This window comes from Bos grunniens, chromosome 10 (genome assembly GCF_055505025.1).
Source record: "Bos grunniens cultivar Pamir isolate PY7600 chromosome 10, Bosgru_T2T1.0, whole genome shotgun sequence".
Classification (NCBI taxonomy): domain Eukaryota; kingdom Metazoa; phylum Chordata; class Mammalia; order Artiodactyla; family Bovidae; genus Bos; species Bos grunniens.
The window spans coordinates 73,493,737-73,512,590 of record NC_141174.1 but is presented as its reverse complement, the minus strand read 5'-3'; the positions used below and the strand labels follow the sequence as shown (position 1 = coordinate 73,512,590).

General features: G+C 41.2%; 1 protein-coding gene across 23 annotated transcripts in view; it reads left to right on the top strand.

Moving 5' to 3' along the window:
• FMN1 (formin 1) overlaps window positions 1-16,997 on the top strand; it is a 497,211-nt gene extending 480,214 nt beyond the window's left edge. For 22 of the 23 annotated variants that reach the window (XM_086322043.1, XM_086322036.1, XM_086322044.1 and 19 more), the window contains 2 exons: window positions 13,720-13,804; window positions 14,961-16,997. In XM_086322043.1, the coding sequence (XP_086178169.1) occupies window positions 13,720-13,804; window positions 14,961-15,005 (130 nt within the window). In that variant the 3' untranslated portion in view covers window positions 15,006-16,997. The remainder of the gene's footprint in view (window positions 1-13,719; window positions 13,805-14,960) is intronic. The other variant, XR_015135041.1, reaches the window with a different exon arrangement.
• Window positions 16,998-18,854: the final 1,857 nt, after the last annotated feature.

Below are 18,854 nucleotides of genomic sequence, written 5' to 3'. Positions count from 1 at the left end.
GATGTTTCTATACATCTAGCCTGTAGAAACTCCAAAGTATGCCCAGTTTTAAGATCTTCCAGAAAAGGAGGCTGTAGTATGGAGAATCTGAGCCTTTGAATGGAAAGACATATCACTCTTTGGAATGCAGTTCCCTCAACTGCCTTATGATCCCAGCTGTCTGATGGGTTAAAGAAAAAGAATGAAATTGTCCCTTATTCAGATCTTTTCATTTAGGATGGGAATAATATTTTCTTGGCGCTTTCTACATGGAAGCAGAATTTCCTCCTCAACCAAGGAGTAGAAGCAGAATTCCCTCCCCAACTATCCAAGGTTGTGAATTATTTCTATGGAATTAAGACTGAGCAGGACTGTCAGAGGACACATGTCACCACCCTGTCTCATATTCACATCTTTCCCCAGTAAACTTTGACAGCAACTGAAATTTACTGGGGCCCTCGATAAGTCTCTAGAGATACATTATAACAAAAAGGAAGAAAAGGTTTCAAAAATCAATTTTACTAAGGCATTTGTAAATTCAAAGTAGTTCTTTTCTTTCTCTAACTTGTTGGTTGTTTTTCTCCCTATATTTCAGATTTTTTTTTTGAGGGTGTGAGATGTAATCTTTGAAATCAAGTCTAGGTATTCTCCTATGAGTAATCATGAGCAACTGTGTGTGATAGAGTAAATATTTAGACAAGAAACAAAAATAGAACCAAGATTTAGGCCAGGACCAAAAATAAGTCCATGAGCAGTGGAGCCAGGGAGGTTAGAAATTGTCTAACCAGTTCTTTGAATGAATGCAAAAAAGTTCTTACCTCGTAAGTGAGAGAGGCAGATTCCAGACTTGGGAAAAGTTGTATAACCTCACGGAGCCTCAATCTCCTTGGGGACAAAGCAGTGTGGATACTTTCAGGAATCCTGGAATGTGTACATAATCTGATACGTATAAATATTTAGCACATTTGGGTGGCCTTGAGCATCCTTTCCTTTTCCGTATATAGGACTCAACCAGCTACATTTACTGGAGCTAGATTTTTAAATGCTTTTATGTGTTATTTTTTCCCCCAAAGCTAAACGCAGAAAATAATTTTTCTACAACTTCTGGATATTTACTAAACAGGCTTGTTTAAGGAAGGGGGTGAAAACTGTCAGTGCAAGTCATTTGTCACTTAGACGTTTGCTAACAACTGACTGGTGCCTGGCACTGCTGAATGTGGGATCAGGGAGGACACTCAGATATGCAGAGGCGTAATGACTGTCCTCAAGCGGTTCCAGTAGTTTAAGGGAAATAAGACACCTCTCCAGTCCTAAGAGGAAAAGTTCCTAAGTGCCTTAAGAGAGGGGCAAAGTGCCCCTTTGCTTGAGAAAAGAGCAATTACTTCTGACTAAGAGAGATGAAGGAAGCTTTCATGACGCTGGCACTTAAGCTGGGACTAGAAGAATGGGAAGAATTTGAACACATGGAAGTGAGTAAAAAAGTCATTGAGGGAACAGTCAGAGCAAGATGCAGGGAAGAGAAGAGCCTTGGTACAAAGAAGAGTGAGAAGTTTGACCAGGACAGGAACACATGGAGTGAAGGGAAGGGAAGGAAAGGATGCTTGATAAGGAATCATAGGTAATATGTTTCTTCAGTTTTCATAGCAGTTGTGCTCTTTAGGTGTGATACTATTTCCATTTAAAAAAATTTTTTTTTTTTGGCTTGCTAGATCTTAGTTTCCCAACCAGGGATCACAACTGCACCCCCTGCAGTGGAAGCCCTGAGTCTTGACCACTGGCCCTCCAAGGAAGTCCCTATTTCCACTTTTAACAGATGAGGAAATTGAGGCTCTAAAGGGTTAAGTGATTTGCCCAAGGATAGTATTAAACTAGATCTGGGTCTGAAAAGGTAAGATAGACCAGTAAACTACATTTAAAACAGGGGGAGCATTGATTGCCAGAGTAAGGAATTTTCTGGATCCTATACTGTAGTTCTGGCTTCCCTGGTGGCTCAGTGATAAAGAATCCACCTGCCCGAGCAGGAGATGCAGGTTTGATCCCTGGAGAAGGAAATGGCAGCCCACTCCAGTGTTCTTGATGTGAGAATTCCAGGGACAGAGGAGCCTGACAGACATCATCAGTCCTTGGGGTCGCAGAAGAGTTGGACACGACTTAGTGACTAAACAACAGCAGCAAGCTACTGCCTGAGGGCCAAATTCACCTCACAGCCAGCTTTTGTAAATCCGTTTCTTAGAATGCAGCATTGTACTGCCATTCAGTCGCATCATTGTAGGGTTCCTTTCATGCTACAACAGAGTAGTCCCAGAGATCCTATGGCTCACAAAGTCTAAACTATTGACTGTCTGGCTCTTTACAGGAAACCTTTGCTACCCTGGCTGTGGTTGATTGGGCATCACTGAGACTTTTTTTGAGAAGGGTGATGACATTCTTAGAGTGATGTGTTATTCATTGATATCATTTTCATCAGTAGGATCTATCGGAGGGAACTAGATAATTTCAAAGACTATTTTAGTAATCTAGGCCCTCGCCCCTGTGCTCTCAAACGATCACAGTAGCCTTCCAGCAAGTTTCTGACCAAAACTTGGAAGCTTAGAGAATCCAGGCAGGCAGCAAAAATGACTGAAGTGTGCCAGGTAAGTGCAAACAAGCTGGTAGCTGGCAGCACCTCACAGCCTCAGGGCTGAGCACGGGACGGGCAGTGATGGCAAGTGTTGCAGACTGAGGTGTGGTCACGGTCAAGTGCCACTCAGTGTTACTGTACCTTCTAGGTTTCTAAGGGAGGCCAGAACTTTGGATTCTATGTGAAGTCTCTGTATTACCCACGCTAGCTCACATTTGTTTAAACCTCCTGGAGTTGATGGAAACTGGATTTACATTGGTTTAAATCCCCCTTGGCCAATCACACTGCCGGCCTCTTCTCTTCAGTTTCTTCCCACATGATGACCAGAACACTGATATTGAAGTGAACTTAGTGTGATCAATGACAGCAGCTGCTGTCACTTCTTCAGCAGGTATAGGACACTTTGAACAGAGTTTTTAAAGGACATTTTTGAGAGACAGACAGGCAAACTGACCAACTGACTGACCGACCAATTATCCAAAAAAATCGATCTCTTGTCAGGTCAAGGCAGTTTTCAAGACCTGCCTACATGCTCTGTTATGACAATATATGTAACATAGCTAGCTGGTCAGAATTAAGTTTCATATCATATGATACAAAAACTATTGACAAATAGCCTTGCCCTCCACCATTAACATTGCCCTCTAATGGAAAGGATATTTAGAGAATCTCATGAGAGCTTGTTGGTCTGTATTTTGCAGGATTGGCTTTGAGCATGGTTGTTGTTGTTTAGACACTCGGGCATGTCCAACTCTGCGAATCCATGGACTGCAGCACACAGGACTCCCTGTCCATCACCAACTCTCAGAGCTGGCTCAAACTCATGTCCATTGAGTCAGTGATGCCATCCAACCATCTCGTCCTCTGTTGTCCCCTTCTCCTGTCTTCTATCTTTCCCAGCATCAAAGGTTTTTCCAGTGAGTCCGTTCTTTGCATCAAGTGGCGGAAGTATTGTATAGCTTCAGCATCAGTCCTTGCAATGAATATTCAGGACTGATTTCCTTTAGAATGGACTGGTTTGATCTCCTTGCAGTCCCAGGGACTCTTTAAGAGTCTTCTCCAGCACCACAGTTCAAAAGCATCAGTTCTTCGGTGCTCAGTCTTCTTTATGGTCCAACTCTCACATCCATACCTGACTACTGGAAAAAAAAAAAAAACATAGCTTTGACTATACAGTCCTTTGTCAGCACAGTAATGTCCCTGCTCTTTAATATCCTGTCTAGGTGGTTATAGCTTTTCTTCCAAGGAGCAAGCGTCTTTTAATTTCATGGCTGCACTCACCATCTGCAGTGATTTTGGAACCCAAGAAAATAAAGTCTGTCACTATTCCATTGTTTCCCCATCTGTTTGCCATGGAGTGATGGGACCCAATGCCATGATCTTCGTTTTTTGAATGTTGAGTTTTAAGCCAGTTTTTTCACTCTCCTCTTTCACTTTCATCAAGAGGCTCTTTAGTTTCTCTTTGTTTTTTGCCATAAGGGTGGTGTCATTGAGCATTGAGTATTGGTGATGTTATGGTGAGAGAAAGTGACTTTATATTTTCATGCGCCAGAATGGACTTGAATATTTTCCCCATAACCATTCTTGAGACCTAAGTTTTTACAGTTTGGAGGTTAATGACTTATAATTATTTATTAATTCATTAACTCAGTCTTACGGTCACATACTATATGCCATTTTACAGTGTAAAATGTGAAGGAAAGAAGGTAAAGTCCTATCCCCTGCTTTTGATAAGCTCTACTACTGCTACGTCACTTCAGTCATGTCTGACTCTGTACAACCCCATAGACGGCAGCCCACGATAAACCCAGCCTGCTCCCCCGCCCCTGGGATTCTCCAGGCAAGAACATTGGAGTAGGTTGCCATTTCCTTCTCCAGTGCCTGAAAGTGAAAAGTGAAAGTGAAGTCGCTCAGTCTCTGGTCTTGTGTAAAAAACAGGTGCATAACATGATTGCAACACAGTGAAATAAATTAACCTTGACAGGAGGTATGAACTTTATCCAACCAGATTTCTTTCTTTATGTAATAAATGTGCAGTGGAAAAAAAAGATTGGAAAACATTCCATTTTATTAATAAAATAACCTTAAATGTCCTAGAAAGTCTTAGACAGGACCAACCTTATAATTTACGGGGCTCCTTGTTCAAAAACTGGGAATCTCAAGAACGTGGGAGTGCATTAAATGAAGAAGCCCCATGCAACTGTGCGTGTGTGTGCCTAGGCAGCCTCGAGGGCTCAGCATTTTAAAAAATTCAGATGAGCAGTATTTTAAGGAAGTAAAGGATTTTTTAAAAAATTTGTTCTGTAGGTCTCTTTATGGCATGTAAATGTGTGCCAGCTACTGTATCAAGGGCTAGGAACACAGCAATAAAAATGATAGCCACAATCTCTACTCTCATGTATCTTACTGTCTAGCTGAGAGATTTATATATGATAATTTTTCTTAACTGTCCCATTGTGTCTTAATTACATTCTCAGAAAAGCATTTAAATGGCCAGTAAGTTTTGCCTTTTCTTTATACTTTTAATTATATAGAATAATTTGAAAATATAATCCTTCCATGTATAAATATAGAATTTTCCTATAAAGAACAAGTGTCATTTTGGTTATGAGAAAAACAAGGTTAACGTGAAAAAATATATTTACTCATAAATTCTATAATTTGAAATGTAAATTTTATTTATGATACTTACATCAAAGAAACTTGGGAAAATTGTGAGGAAATAGATTCAATCTTCTTTTGAAATTGAAATAGTTTCTTACTTATTTATCTGGAAAAGGTCAGATCAGATCAGATCAGTCGCTCAGTTGTGTCCGACTCTTTGCGACCCCATCAGTTTTCATTCTAATCCCAAAGAAAGGCAATGCTAAAGAATGTTCAAACTATGCACAGTTGCACTCATCTCACACGCTAGCAAAGTAATGCTCAAAATTCTCCAAGCCAGGCTTCAACAGTACGTGAACCATGAACTTCTGGATGTTCAAGCTGGGTTTAGAAAAGCCAGAGGAACCCAAGATCAAATTGCCAACATCCAATGGATCATCAAAAAAGCAAGAAAGTTCCAGAAAAATATCTATTTCTGCTTTATTGACTACACCAAAGCCTTTAACTGTGTGGATCACAACAAACTGTGGAAAATTATTCCAAAAGATGGGAATACCAGACCACCTTACCTGCCTCCTGAGGAATCTGTATGCAGGTCAAGAAGCAACAGTTACAACTGTACATGGAACAACAGACTGGTTCCAAATCAGGAAAGGAGTGCATCTGTCAATCTGCTTATTTAACTTATATGCAGAGTACATCATGCGAAATGCTGGGCTGAATGAAGCACAAGCTGGAATCAAGATTGCCATGAGAAATAAGAGTAACTAAGATATGCAAATGATACCACCCTTATGGCAGAAAGCAAAGAGGAACTAAAGAGCCTCTTGATGAAAGTGAAAGTGGAGAATGAAAAAGTTGGCTTAAAAGTCAACATTCAGAAAACTAGGATCATGGCATCCAGTCCCATCACTTCATGGCAAATAGATGGGGAAACAATGAAGATAGTGACAGACTTTATTTTTTGGGCTCCAAAATCACTGCAGATGGTGACTGCAGCCATGAAATTAAAAGACGCTTACTCCTTGGAAGGAAAGTTATGACCAACCTAGACAGCATATTAAAAAGCAGAGACATTACTTTGCCAACAAAGGTCCATCTAATCAAAGCTATGGTTTTTCCAATAATCATGTGTGGATGTGAGAGTGGGACTATAAAGAAAGCTGAGTGTGAAAGAATTGGTGCTTTTGAACTGTGGTGTTGGAGAAGACTCTTGAGAGTCCCTTGGACTGCAAGGAGATCCAACCAGTCCATCCTAAAGGAGACCAGTCCTGGGTGTTCATTGGAAGGACTGATGCTGAAGCTGAAACTCCAATCCTTTGGCCACCTGACGCAAAGAGCTGACTTATTGGAAGACACTGATGCTGGGAAAGATTGAAGGCGAGAGAAGAAGGGAACAACAGAGGATGAGATGGTTGGATGGCATCACTGACTCAATGGACATGAGTTTGAGCAAGCTCCAGGAGTTGATGATGGACAGGGAAGCCTGGCATGCTGCAGTTCATGGGGTCACAAAGAGTCAGACACAACTGAGCAGAACTGAACTGATTTATTTGGTTGAGAAACGTATGTCATGTCTGTATCAAAGTATAGCTTCTCATTATGACTTTTAAAATCTGTGTTCAGATCAGAAGAAGTTGAGGTGAGTTCCTTGGTTTGCTGAATCTCTGGATAATAGCATTAGTTGATTTGGTTTGCTTTCAGAACACATGTAAATAGTATTATTGCAAGATAGTATTTAGCTAGTAGCAGCTCCATTAGTATTATTTATAGTCAGAAACTATTGTCATGCGTTCTTCAAGAGTTCCTTTATCTCTGTGATGGAAGATTCCATTATGCTTATCCTTTATTAAGTGTTTAGTTCAGTGGCTCAGTCACGTCTGACTCTTTGCAGTCCTATGGACTGCAGCACGCCAGGCCTCCCTGTCCATCACCAACTCCCAGAGTTTACTCGAATTCATGTCCATTGAGTCAGTAATGCCATCCAACCATCTCATCCTCTGTTGCCCCCTTCTCCTCCTGCCCTCAGTCTTTCCCAGCAACAGGGTCTTTTCCAGTGAGTTGGCTCTTCGCATCAAGTGGCCAAAGTATTAGAGTTTCAGCTTCAGCATCAGTCCTTCCAATGAATATTTAGGACTGGTTTCCTTTAGGATTGACTGATTAGATCTCCTTGCAGTCCAAGGGACTCTCAAGAGTCTTCTTCAACACCACAGTTCAGAAGCAACATTTCTTTGGCACTCAGCCTTATGGCCCAACTCTCATTCATACATGACTGTTGGAAAAATCATAGCTTTGACTATATGGAGCTTTGTCAGCAAAGCGATGTCTCTGCTTTTTAATACACTATCTAGGTTTTTCATAGCTTTTCTTCCACAGAGCAAACATCTTTTAATTTCATGGCTGCAGTCACTGTCTGCAGTGATTTTGGAGCACCAAAAAATAAAGTCTATCACTGTTTCCATTTTTTCCCCCATCTGTTTTCCATGAAGTGATAGGACTGATGTCATGTTCTTAGCTTTTTAAATGTTGAGTTTTAAGCCAATTTTTCATTCTCCTCTTTCACCTTCATCAAGAGGCTCTTTTGTTCCTCTTCACTTTCTGCCATTAGGGTGGTATCATCTGCATATCTGCGGTTATTGATATTTCTCCTGGAAATCTTGATTCCAGCTTGTGGTTCATCCAGCCGGGTATTTTGCATAATGTACTCTGCATATAAGTTAAATAAGCAAGGTGATTATATACAGCCTTGACATACTCCTTTCATGATTTTGAACCAGTCCATTGTTACATGTCCAATTCTAACTGTTAATTTTTTTCCTGCATACAGGTTTCTCATGAGGCAGGTAAGGTGGTTTGGTATTCCCATCCCTTAAAGAATTTTCCACAGTTTGTTGTGATCCACACAGTCAAAGGCTTTAGCATAGTCAATGAAGCAGAAGTTTTTCTGGAATTCCCTTGTTTTTTCTATGATCCAATGGATGTTGGCAGTTTGATCTAGATATGTTAATTAATTTAATCCTCACAGTAACACCATGTAAGGGAAGATCCCCTGGAGAAGGAAATGGCAGTCCACTCCAGCACTCTTGCCTGGAAAATCCCATGGACGGAGGAGCCTGATAGGCTACAGTCCATGGGGTCGCAAAGAGTCAGACACGGCTGAGCGACTTCACTTCACTTCATATATGATTGTTGTTTTTTTGTTTGTTTGGGGGCTTCCCTGTGTGGCTAAAGTTGTAAAGAATCTGCCTTCAGTGCACAATACCCAGGTTTGATCCCTGAGTTGGGAAGATCCTGAAGAAGGGAATGGCTGTGCACTCTAGTATTCTTGCCCGGAGAATTCCATGGACAGAGGAGCCCAGTGGGCTACAGTCCATGGGGTCACGGAGTCGGACATGACCGAGCAGTTAACACAGACTCACACACACACACACACACACACACACATATAATACGTATGTATATCATACCATTTTATATATAAAGAAACTGAAAGTTGATTAACTCACTCCAAGTTGTCTGATAACTGGCAGAGTTGGAGTTAAAATCAAGCCTCACTGATGCTGAAGCTACTTTGCACCAAGCTTTGATTCCTCTCAGTCCTTTCTGATTTTTAGAGTGCCCTGTGAAAGGGAGACATCATAATTGAATGAGAATCTTTAGAGAAAAGCAAGATAGAATCACCGAGATCAGAATTGTCCTTGAAAACCTGGGGTGTGCATGAGAACCTCAGTCTACAGAACAGTCACAGAGCAATAGGAAATGGTTGACAGTGGGGACAGGATGTTAGGTTATCTCCCAGTTTACCTAATTCCCCTTTTCCAATCACCATCCCCCCCACCACCGCCACCCCCGGATACGGAGAGAACATGGAAAGTGATTGCAGAGCTACTAAGAAATACGGGAATCGGGGGAGGCAATGCTGAGCCTGCATCATGGTAGAAGACCAGTTCCGGGAGAAGAGATCAGAATCCTAAGGCGAAAAGGAACTACTTAGGCAAAAGATGACCCCCAAATTTCCTAAAAGTTAGGGAGCTGCAGGAGGAATAGTAATTCCAAGCAATTCCATTGGAATTGAGGTTAAAGGATGAACAATAGGTGCTCTTGTTGAAAACAAATCTTGCTGGAGAAAACCAAGGAAAGAAGGTGCTACAAGCCACAGCCTCATCTTGATTGCAGATCCCTTACTGATTGGTCTCCAATGCAGTCTGAACAGGATTTGCTCCTTCTGGTGCATTCTTTTCTTATGTGGGTATGGTGACAGTTACTGCTGCAAGCAGAAAAGTTTAGTAGGCAGTGTGGTATATATGTCAGACCTATGCCAGAGCTTGTTCTCACGGCAGCTCTGCAGATGCATTTCTTGGGTTACATAAAACATTGCTCATCTTTGTCTCATTTTTCTTTTCTGATGCACAAGTCAGCATGTTGAATTCATTGAACTAACTTGTGCATGTGGGCAGGGAGATTGGATTATGAAGTGTGTATTTCAAACAAATTGTGCAAAATGAAGTAACAAGCTAAGGCGCTCAGCCACTTCTTCAGTATTAAGCAAGTATGGGATTAGTAATGAGTGAAAGATTCAGATTTGAGGCCCTGAAAAAAAGCATGTTCGTTTTTTTATGTCTTTGATGTGAAGACATTTTTAAAACACAGACATTTAAAACACAGACATTCAAAAACATAAAACATTTCTGAAGAAATTTTTAAGTAAACATATTAAAGATCGCAACACACCCATATTCCCACCACCTAGAATTGTTAACATTCTGCCACATATTCTTTAAGATTTTATAATTGAAAATGAAATGTTGTGGATAAAAATGGAATTCTGTTTGACGTTTGTTGTTGGTGTTCAGTCGCTAAGTTGTGTCTGACTCTTTGCGACCCCACAGACTGCAGCACGCCAGGCTTCCCTGTCCTTCACTCTCTCTAGGAGTTTCCTCAGACTTATGTCCATTGAGGCAGTGATGCCATCCAACCATCTCATCCTCTGCCACCCTCTTCTCCTTTAGACATATCACCTCCCAAAGTCATTCTCTTCTTTCATCTTTCTAGCGATAACTTCTATCATGAAATTAGTCTCTTTCCAGTCTGCATGTAAGTATAAATAGATGTTTACATACAGGTGCAGGCATCTGTGAACAGTCTTTTGTGGGCACTACTCCCCAGCGTCTACACAAAGTAGCATAACGCACACACAGTAACAGCACTAGTGAACCTATGCTGCGTGGTTACACTGTGCCTGGAGCAGCGCTTTCTCAGTCCTTTCAGTGACTCAGCATAGCCCACACTGTTGTTACCTCCTTTTCTAGGTGCACAGAGAGGTCACTTGCCCAGGGTCACACAGCTAATAAGTAGTGGGGCTGAGAATTAATCCCCACTCTAAGCCGGAATTAGTCCGGCTCTGGAGTTGAGCACTTGACCACCAGGCTGGATGGCCTCTTCACTCACTCACCCTTCAGAATCTGTCACTCTTTCAACATCATGTTTCTGATATCCACAATTGTCGTCCACAGATTTAGTTTATTCATTTTCACAGTTTTACTGTATTCTGTTAAATGAATATAATATATAAGCATCACTGATGATCATTTTAAATCCACAGACGCAGAATAACTGGATCTAATTGGGTACCCGAGATATTTTCCAGTTGGACCTTTTTTTTTTTAAATTTTATTTTATTTTTAAACTTTACATAATTGTATTAGTTTTGCCAAATATCAAAATGAATCCGCCACTGGTATACATGTGTTCCCCATCCTGAACCCTCCTCCCTCCTCCCTCCCCATACCATCCCTCTGGATCGTCCCAGTGCACTAGCCCCAAGCATCCAGTATCGTGCATCAAACCTGGACTGGCAACTCTTGTCTCCAGCTATGCATATAATTGGCGAGTTGACTTCTAGGAAGTAGATTTCATCTATAAAAGATCTCAACTGGCATCCTTTTGAAACTTACTACTACTCTTCTGTGTTTTTGATGGGTTTCCCTGGTAGCTCAGATGGTAAAGCACCTGCCTACAATGCAGGAGACCCGGGTTCGATCCCTGGGTCAGGAAGATCCCCTGGAGAAGGAAACGGCAACCCACTCCAGTATTCATGCCTGGAAAATCCCATGGACTGAGGAGCCTGGTGGGCTACAATCCATGGGGTCGCAAGGAGTCGGACACGACTGAGCGACTTCTGTGTGTGTGTGTGCACTGTGCTTGGGCTTTCCAGATGGCTCAGTGGTAAAGAATCTGCCTGCCAGTGCAGGAGATGCCAAGACTCCAATTCAGTCCCTGGGTCAGGAAGATCCCCTGGAATAGGCAGTGGCAACTCCCTCCAGTATTCTTGCCTGTAGAATTCCATGGACAGAGGATCCTGATGGGCTACAGTCCGTGGGATTGCAGAGTTGGACACAACCGAGCACACACAGGACAACACAGTGCTTAAGACCTATAAAATGCAAACAGTGAAGGTTTCCATCTCACAGGGCTACTGGGAGAATTGAATGGCTTAATTCAAATAAAGCAGGGAGACTAGTACCTAGCAGACAGTACGCACCCTGTAAATGTCAGCTGTTACTATTTGCTCTTATCATCTATCCTGTTCCTCTTGAACCTGATTATTAGGTTGTTTCAATTTTTCATTATTGCATATATTGCAACAATGAAAGCCCTGTGTCTAATTTTAAAATTTTCTTTTGGGTATCTCCCTAGAAGAGGAATGGATAGCTCATAGGGTATGTATGTGTTCAGTTTCACTTGATGCTGCCAAAGCTTGCTGTGTACATTCACACACCCTCATACATGTTTTGGGTTCCTATTACCCATTATTGTCCTCAATGTCAGTTGACATTCTCTGTTAGATTTGCCAATCTGATGGTTGAGAAATACTGCCGTGTTGAATTGATAAGCTGAGTAAGAAATAATGTCATGTTGTGGAATTGGGTTTTCAATAACAACTTTATTGAGATATGATTCACATGCTGTAAAATTTACCCTTTTGAAAGTGTTCAATTCAGTGGTTTTCCATATATTCACAAGGATCTGCAACCATCACTGATACCTAGTTTTAGGAGAAACCCCTTATTCATTAGCAGTCACTCCCACTTCTCCACTGCCCCCAGCCCCTGGCATTGCTAATCTACTTCATGTTTCTTTTATTTACCTACTCTGGACATTGCATGTAAATGGAATCATATAATATGTGGATTTTCGTAGCTGGCTTCTTTAATTTATCTTAAGAAAATGGATTTTTTAGGTTCATCCATGATGTAGCTTTCATTCAGCACTTCATTCCTTAATATGGCCCAGTACTTCATTCCTTAAAATATTCTGTTGTGTTAATATACTACCATTTGTTTATTCATTTATCAGCTAATGCAAAAATTTGGACTGTTTCTACTTTGGCTGTTTTAAATAATTTTAAATAATGCTATAAAAATTCATATGTATATTTTTTATAGACAAATTTTCATTTTCTTGGGTATACATATATTAATATACCAAGTAGTGGAATTGCTGGGTCATATGCTAACTATGTTTAACATTTTGAAAAGCTGCCAAACTGTTTTCCAACGTGATTGTACCATTCTCTAGTTCCATCAGCAGTGTATAAGGATTCCAGTTTCTTCACATCCTCATCTCTATGCTTGTTATTGTCTTTCTTTTTAATTCTATCCATCCCTAGGGGCTAGGAGTGGTATCTCCTTGTGGTTTTGCTTTGTATTTTTCTGACTGATGATGTCGAGCTTCTTTTCATGTGCTTATGAGCCATCTGTCTTTGGAAAAATGTCTAGTTAAATATTTTGCCTATTTTTTAAGTTGGGTGATTTGTCTCTTTATTTGAGTTTGTAAGCTATCCATGTAATCTGAATGTAAGTCCTTTATCAGATACATGATTTACAAATATTTTCCCCATTCTGTAGGTTGGCTTTTGACTTTCTTGATGTGAACTGGTGGATTTTTTTTTTTTTTTTTCTGTGCTACATGGCTTGCAGGATCTTAGTTCTCCAAACAGGGATTGAACCAGAGCCCCTGACAGCCAGTGAAAGCACCAAGTCCTAACCACTGGACAGCCAGGGAACTCTCTGGTGGATTTTAATATTTGCAGTTTTGTATGTTTCTCCAAAATTTTAGTTTTTCAGATTGCCTTTATCCTGTCTGCTGATAGGATAAAGTGGTTCACAAGCCAGATAGCCTTGGGGTGTGCCCTTAGAGTACAGGGAGTCCATCCAGTATTCCATAGATCAGAAACTCTTACCTTGGTCACAAAAGCACAGATTTCCCAAGCAGATCTCAGTGAGCTTCTCAGTCAGTGAAGGAAGATCAGTTTTGATACCCAAGAGGAGATACCCTCACAGAGTCTGAATTTAATCATGAAAAGCACTGGAAAAGCCACCCCTTATATTTCAGACTGCTAACTGATTAATTCAGCAGCATTTGGATTTCTATTTAACCTGACCTTTTTCTTCTTTCTTTTTTTCTCCTCTTTTCTTTTCCTCCTGTCTCCTCCCCACTCCCTGTTTTGATTTCAGATTGAAAATGGCTCAGGAATCAGTCAGCAAGTTAACAGCAGAGAAGAAAGTGGAGACAAAGAAAATCAACCCCACGGCTAGTCTGGTGAGATGCATTTTTCATCATAACCTCAAGACTTTTCACTATACCTGAGGTGCACCCAGGAGTGGGCCTAAATTTAAAGGATAAAACTCAGAGGGATGAGTAGTGTATATATTCTCAGTTCCCATCCCAGGATACCACATGGTGAGAAAGGACATAGGTGAGGAGCAAAACCCAGCCCTGTGTGCTCTTCTAGCAAATTCAAACAGGGTCCTTTCCTGATAAACCAAATGTAGTCACTTGCCATTTCACACCCTTGCCCATTGCACCTCACACAAAGATCCCCTTCATCTCAAAGTACCCTTTTCCTGAACTTGATGGAGAATTTTGCCCTCACCAGTTCCTTTTCCTTGTTAAAGAGAGGGGCAGGGAGTAGCCTCTTTTGCTAGTTGGTAAAACTGAGATGCAGAAAGATACAGCCTACCTAAGACCACTTCTCAGACTGCTGACTGGTCCCCTGATTGCTCGCCCTAGGATAGAAACTAGCAGACTAGTAGTGTGTCTTCCTAGCCAGGAAGGGAAGCTGTCCTCCACAGTCCCACTGGCAATACTGATCACAAGGAATCTCCACGATACAGTTGGAATAGCTGAATGGTTAGGAACCCAAGGTATAGAGGTTCAAGTCCCAGCTTAGCCACTTACTAGTTGTATTTTACCAGTTGTGAAGTTACTTCATTCTTCCCTAGTACTTTTGCCAGTTGCTTTAAATTCTTTGACCATCTAAGTGGTCAGTAAGTGAGATGATTTCTGTTAACCAACGACAGTGTTCTCCTAACAACCCTATCAGCAGCTCAGCAAATGTTGAATGAGAAATGGGGAAGTCAGGGCTATACGACTTCATCAGGGACAGCCATGGTTGGCTTACAGAGCTCCTACCTGAATGGAAACATTCTGTGCCCATTTGGTGGTGTATTTGGTACACTCATCTTTATGTGGTGTATCTATATTTTTGGTGGCAGTGGGCTCAACTCAGATTTTTGTCTTCTTCCCTCGTTATCCACTGCTCATTCCCCAGGCCTCTATCCTCTCATTTCTAGGGCATTTGGTACAACTCTATTCAGCATCATAGACCAACATTTGAGAAACATATCAAAATTTGAGAAAGGTGAAAATTTAGGAAAAGGAATAATAATAAACTCAATTTTGTCTCAAATAACAGAAGGAAAGACTGCGTCAGAAGGAAGCTAGCGTGAGCACCAACTAACACAGACACAGGAGAGCAGTGATGGTGAGGCATAGCACCCGCATGACCCTCTGTAACACCGGTGCTACAAGAAGCCCTCAAAAGATACGTCACTCAATGTTTATTTTGCTCATCTCTTTCCGAGAACCCTGTGCCTTCTTAAAGAAGCCCCTTGTTAAGCCATAGGAACAATGAAATGCTGCTGAAAAAGTATTTGAGAACTGTTTCTTCTAGAGGTCCAAAGTTCCTTCGCTACAAGACCAGAGAATTACCAAGATTTTTGAGTTTTTCTTTTTTTAAATCAGGGACCTCAAGCTTTCTAACCCAAGCATGATATATGTAAACTTGTGACAGAAGAAGAGATGGATTTTTTGTGACAGCTGCCTTGAGCAAGTTCAAGCCTTGATCTTTACAATAATCAAGCCTGCTGGTTTGATTATTGATCTTAATTTTGATTCTATTGCAGCAAGATCCTGAAGCACCCTTCTTGCCAAAAATGTTGAGACTTACCAGAATTATTTTAAGAGGCCCAAGACTGTATGCCCCACACTCAAGAAATGGTTATTTTTTCATTGTTTTTCACGTGTTAGAAAGAACAGAACATGGAATTATACATGGATGGAGAAGGAGGTTAAATAGTCATAAACTTCTTTCTGGAGAACAAATTATAATACAGGTAGTTGGCATTAGCCATTTAGCAAGACCCATTCCTCTGTTTTCATATCAGTTCATTGAGGTTTCCTAGGCCACTAGGAATTCTCTACCCCTTATTTAAAAAAAAAAAAAAACTATGATAACTGAGCAGCAACAGACTTGGGGTCAAAGCATCTGCTTTGATGAGTGACCCAGTATCAGCCAGAGTTCATTTCACACCTCAAATCATCTATGAGTGGATACACCATGTTGAACTGCAGCTGAGCTGTACACCAGGTTCTGGGACTGAATGTGGCTGGACCTCTCCCATGCACCCTGGGAGGCAGTGTCTAGACAGGAGAGCAAATGCTACTTGGAGCTGTTTATCATGACCTTGACTGACAGACATGTGACCTATGGTTGAAGCAGGGGGGTTTAATGTCCAAAAAAGAGAGGGTAGTAAAAAAGTTCTTTACATCAAAATGGGAAGAGGGTGATTACATTGATATTGAATTTTGAGTTCAATAGGTAGTTTTTTCTGACCCTGGAAGCCCGTGTGATTACTGCCTCTAGAGTCACAGGAAAACCACCTTGGACCTCTCGCCACTCTCCTATGCTGTGAGAGGAGAAGAGAGGAGACTTGGGGTGAACTGAGGTAAGGATCAAAGCCTATCAGGTTTCAGTCTTGAAAGGAAAGAGGTCCAAGCTTTCTCCTCCCAACTGGTGGAAGACCATCTAAAGAAGAGCAGAAACCTTAACACCCTTCCCCATCTGCTGGTCATGTGTGAGCTGCCCCTTGCCCCAGCATCTTGCCAGAATCCCTCACCTTGCCAGGTACCTGAGTGTCTACCCAGGACCTGCCTGCTAGTTATCAGCCCCCACAGGGACCCCATAATAGATACAGCCAATTACAGCAGCACCATATCCTAATACAATGCCCAGGAATGCAGAGTCAGGATCAAATCTAGTCACAAGGCCATATTCCTGCAGGTGCTAGCCAATCTTTCTAATAATTAAAAAAAAAAAAAGGAATGTAATAACATGGTTTGTTTTTTTTCCCCAAAAAAATAAAAGAATAAGACAAGCAAAACAGAAGAGCTGGTAAGAACTTATATGGCTAATAATAGTTGCTTGTGAGCAAGCCTTTCTTACTGCTTTCTTAGATTGTTTTTCTCTTCATTTTCACTTAATGGTGAGGACCTAAGAAATTCCTCAATTTGAAACAAATCCTACTTACAGCTACCCTGTACTCTGTGACAGTCCTTCTAGTATTAACGGACAAAAGAAAAAGCGCCTGTTTTACCCACGCTCAAGTTGGATTTCATTATAGCAGACAGACCGGAATTTGGCAGTAAAATAAAACCTTTTCTAAAGAGCAAAGTTTGCCTACCTCTGTTGGGAAAACCTAGGGAGTCCAATGTACTGTTAATGTGTGAAGACACCGTGGCAGGATCCCCATGACTCACCCAATTTGCATCCTGCATTCGGCATCTGGACACCCCTCCCAAGTCCGCATGTGGACTGCAGTGCGACGGTGCCCTCATTTGTAACTTGACCTGATGCTTGGTAAAAGTTCACAAGACTTTGTCCAAGGTGGATCACCTTAAACAACCCAGAGGCCCTGAGAGAATCACCTATCCAATATGCAGCCGAGATTGTGTTAACTATAGCAGGTGTCACTAAACTTTTCATGAGTAAGTAGTTGGGGTATGTTAAGTAGTTGGGGTATGGTGAGTAGTTAGCAGCTGGGGCATGTCTGGCTGTTCTTAGCCCAGCCCTGCCTGCACAAGAGGGACAGTGGCCAGTATTTCTACCCTGCATTTAACCAGACATATTTGACTCACTAATCAGACTCAGAGAAACCTTAACTTATAACAATATCATCTCTGCCTAGTTAAGATTCATTGAAGCTGAGGGCACAGTGGATAGCAGTTCAGATTCTTACATAACCTGCATAATCATCAAGCACACAAGTATATCATATATGACATAAAAGCATTATATAAACATGTTAGGTGAAAAACAGGCCTATGAAGTATTGAGGGTCAAGTGAGGCGGAGGTGTGCTATATGGTTTTTTAACCCAAGAGGCAGTTTATGGACGGAGACACGGTGAAGGGAAAAGGTAGCCAAGAAGAAATGAATGATATGATGATAGGCAAGGCCCAGGAGTCACAGGTGATACACCTGCTGCTCAGAAGTTACCTTTTGAATCCTTGGGTTGATGTCTATGAAATCTCTTTAAACATTCATTGCAACTACCCAGGAACTATGGAGGAAAAAGTGAAATCTGGGAAGTAGAATAAAGAGATCCAGTCATGCTCTTCCATCTTTAAATGTTTTAGCCAAAACAGTGGGCAACATGATGAGAAACTGGATGCCAGATTGGACCCCGGTCTTCAGTCCTCTTTTCTTCCCGGTAAGAATAGTGTACGCTGCACACCTGCTCAACCGCTCTTAGGCACGTCCTTTTCTCATAAGTACAGTAAGGAAAGGCATTTCCCAAATGCTCATATGCTGCTGGTGGAGAAATTAAAGGAAGGAATAAAACTCTTTGGTAGTATTCAGCAAGGTGAAGAAGTCATTGGTACAGTCCTTCCAAGACCGTGATCAGATGTATCAAAAGATATGTAAGTGTATTTTTGGTAAAGATTTGCTTGTTGGACTGGGATTACACATCTCTCTCTAGATTATACCATCTGCATGGGGAAATTTTAATTTTACTTCTTTGTTGGACAACATATTTTATTTCTATTTCATTCTTGCCTGGTGTCACTAACATAGATCATTGCACACAGCAGACAGCACCTAGTCAGCCAGAATATGAAAGGGAATTAGCGTTGCAGACCTGTGGGCTCTTTCCCAATAACCAGACTGTAACACTGACATGGGAACTTCATTCCCTGATGTTCTAAATTGGTCTGTTTTGTAGTACTGCCACCCTTGCCAAACAAAGATAAAACCAAATTGGAGCTTTCTGTGTGAAGAGGAGGAAGAAGTCAAAAAAAACATAGCTTTTACCCCCAAAATAACTGATGCAAATATCAAATATCCAATTCTATAATTAGTTTAAATAGTCTAAAAATTGCTAACAAGAACTCTCCACTAGGTTTGAGCTTCATTTTTCTTTGATCTTGCCCATTCTCACATTTAAAAACAAAAAGACCAAAAGGTAGAAGGGGAAAAGAAGCATCAGCAGATTTGGAAGTCAACGAATTAATTAGTTCCTGAATCACAA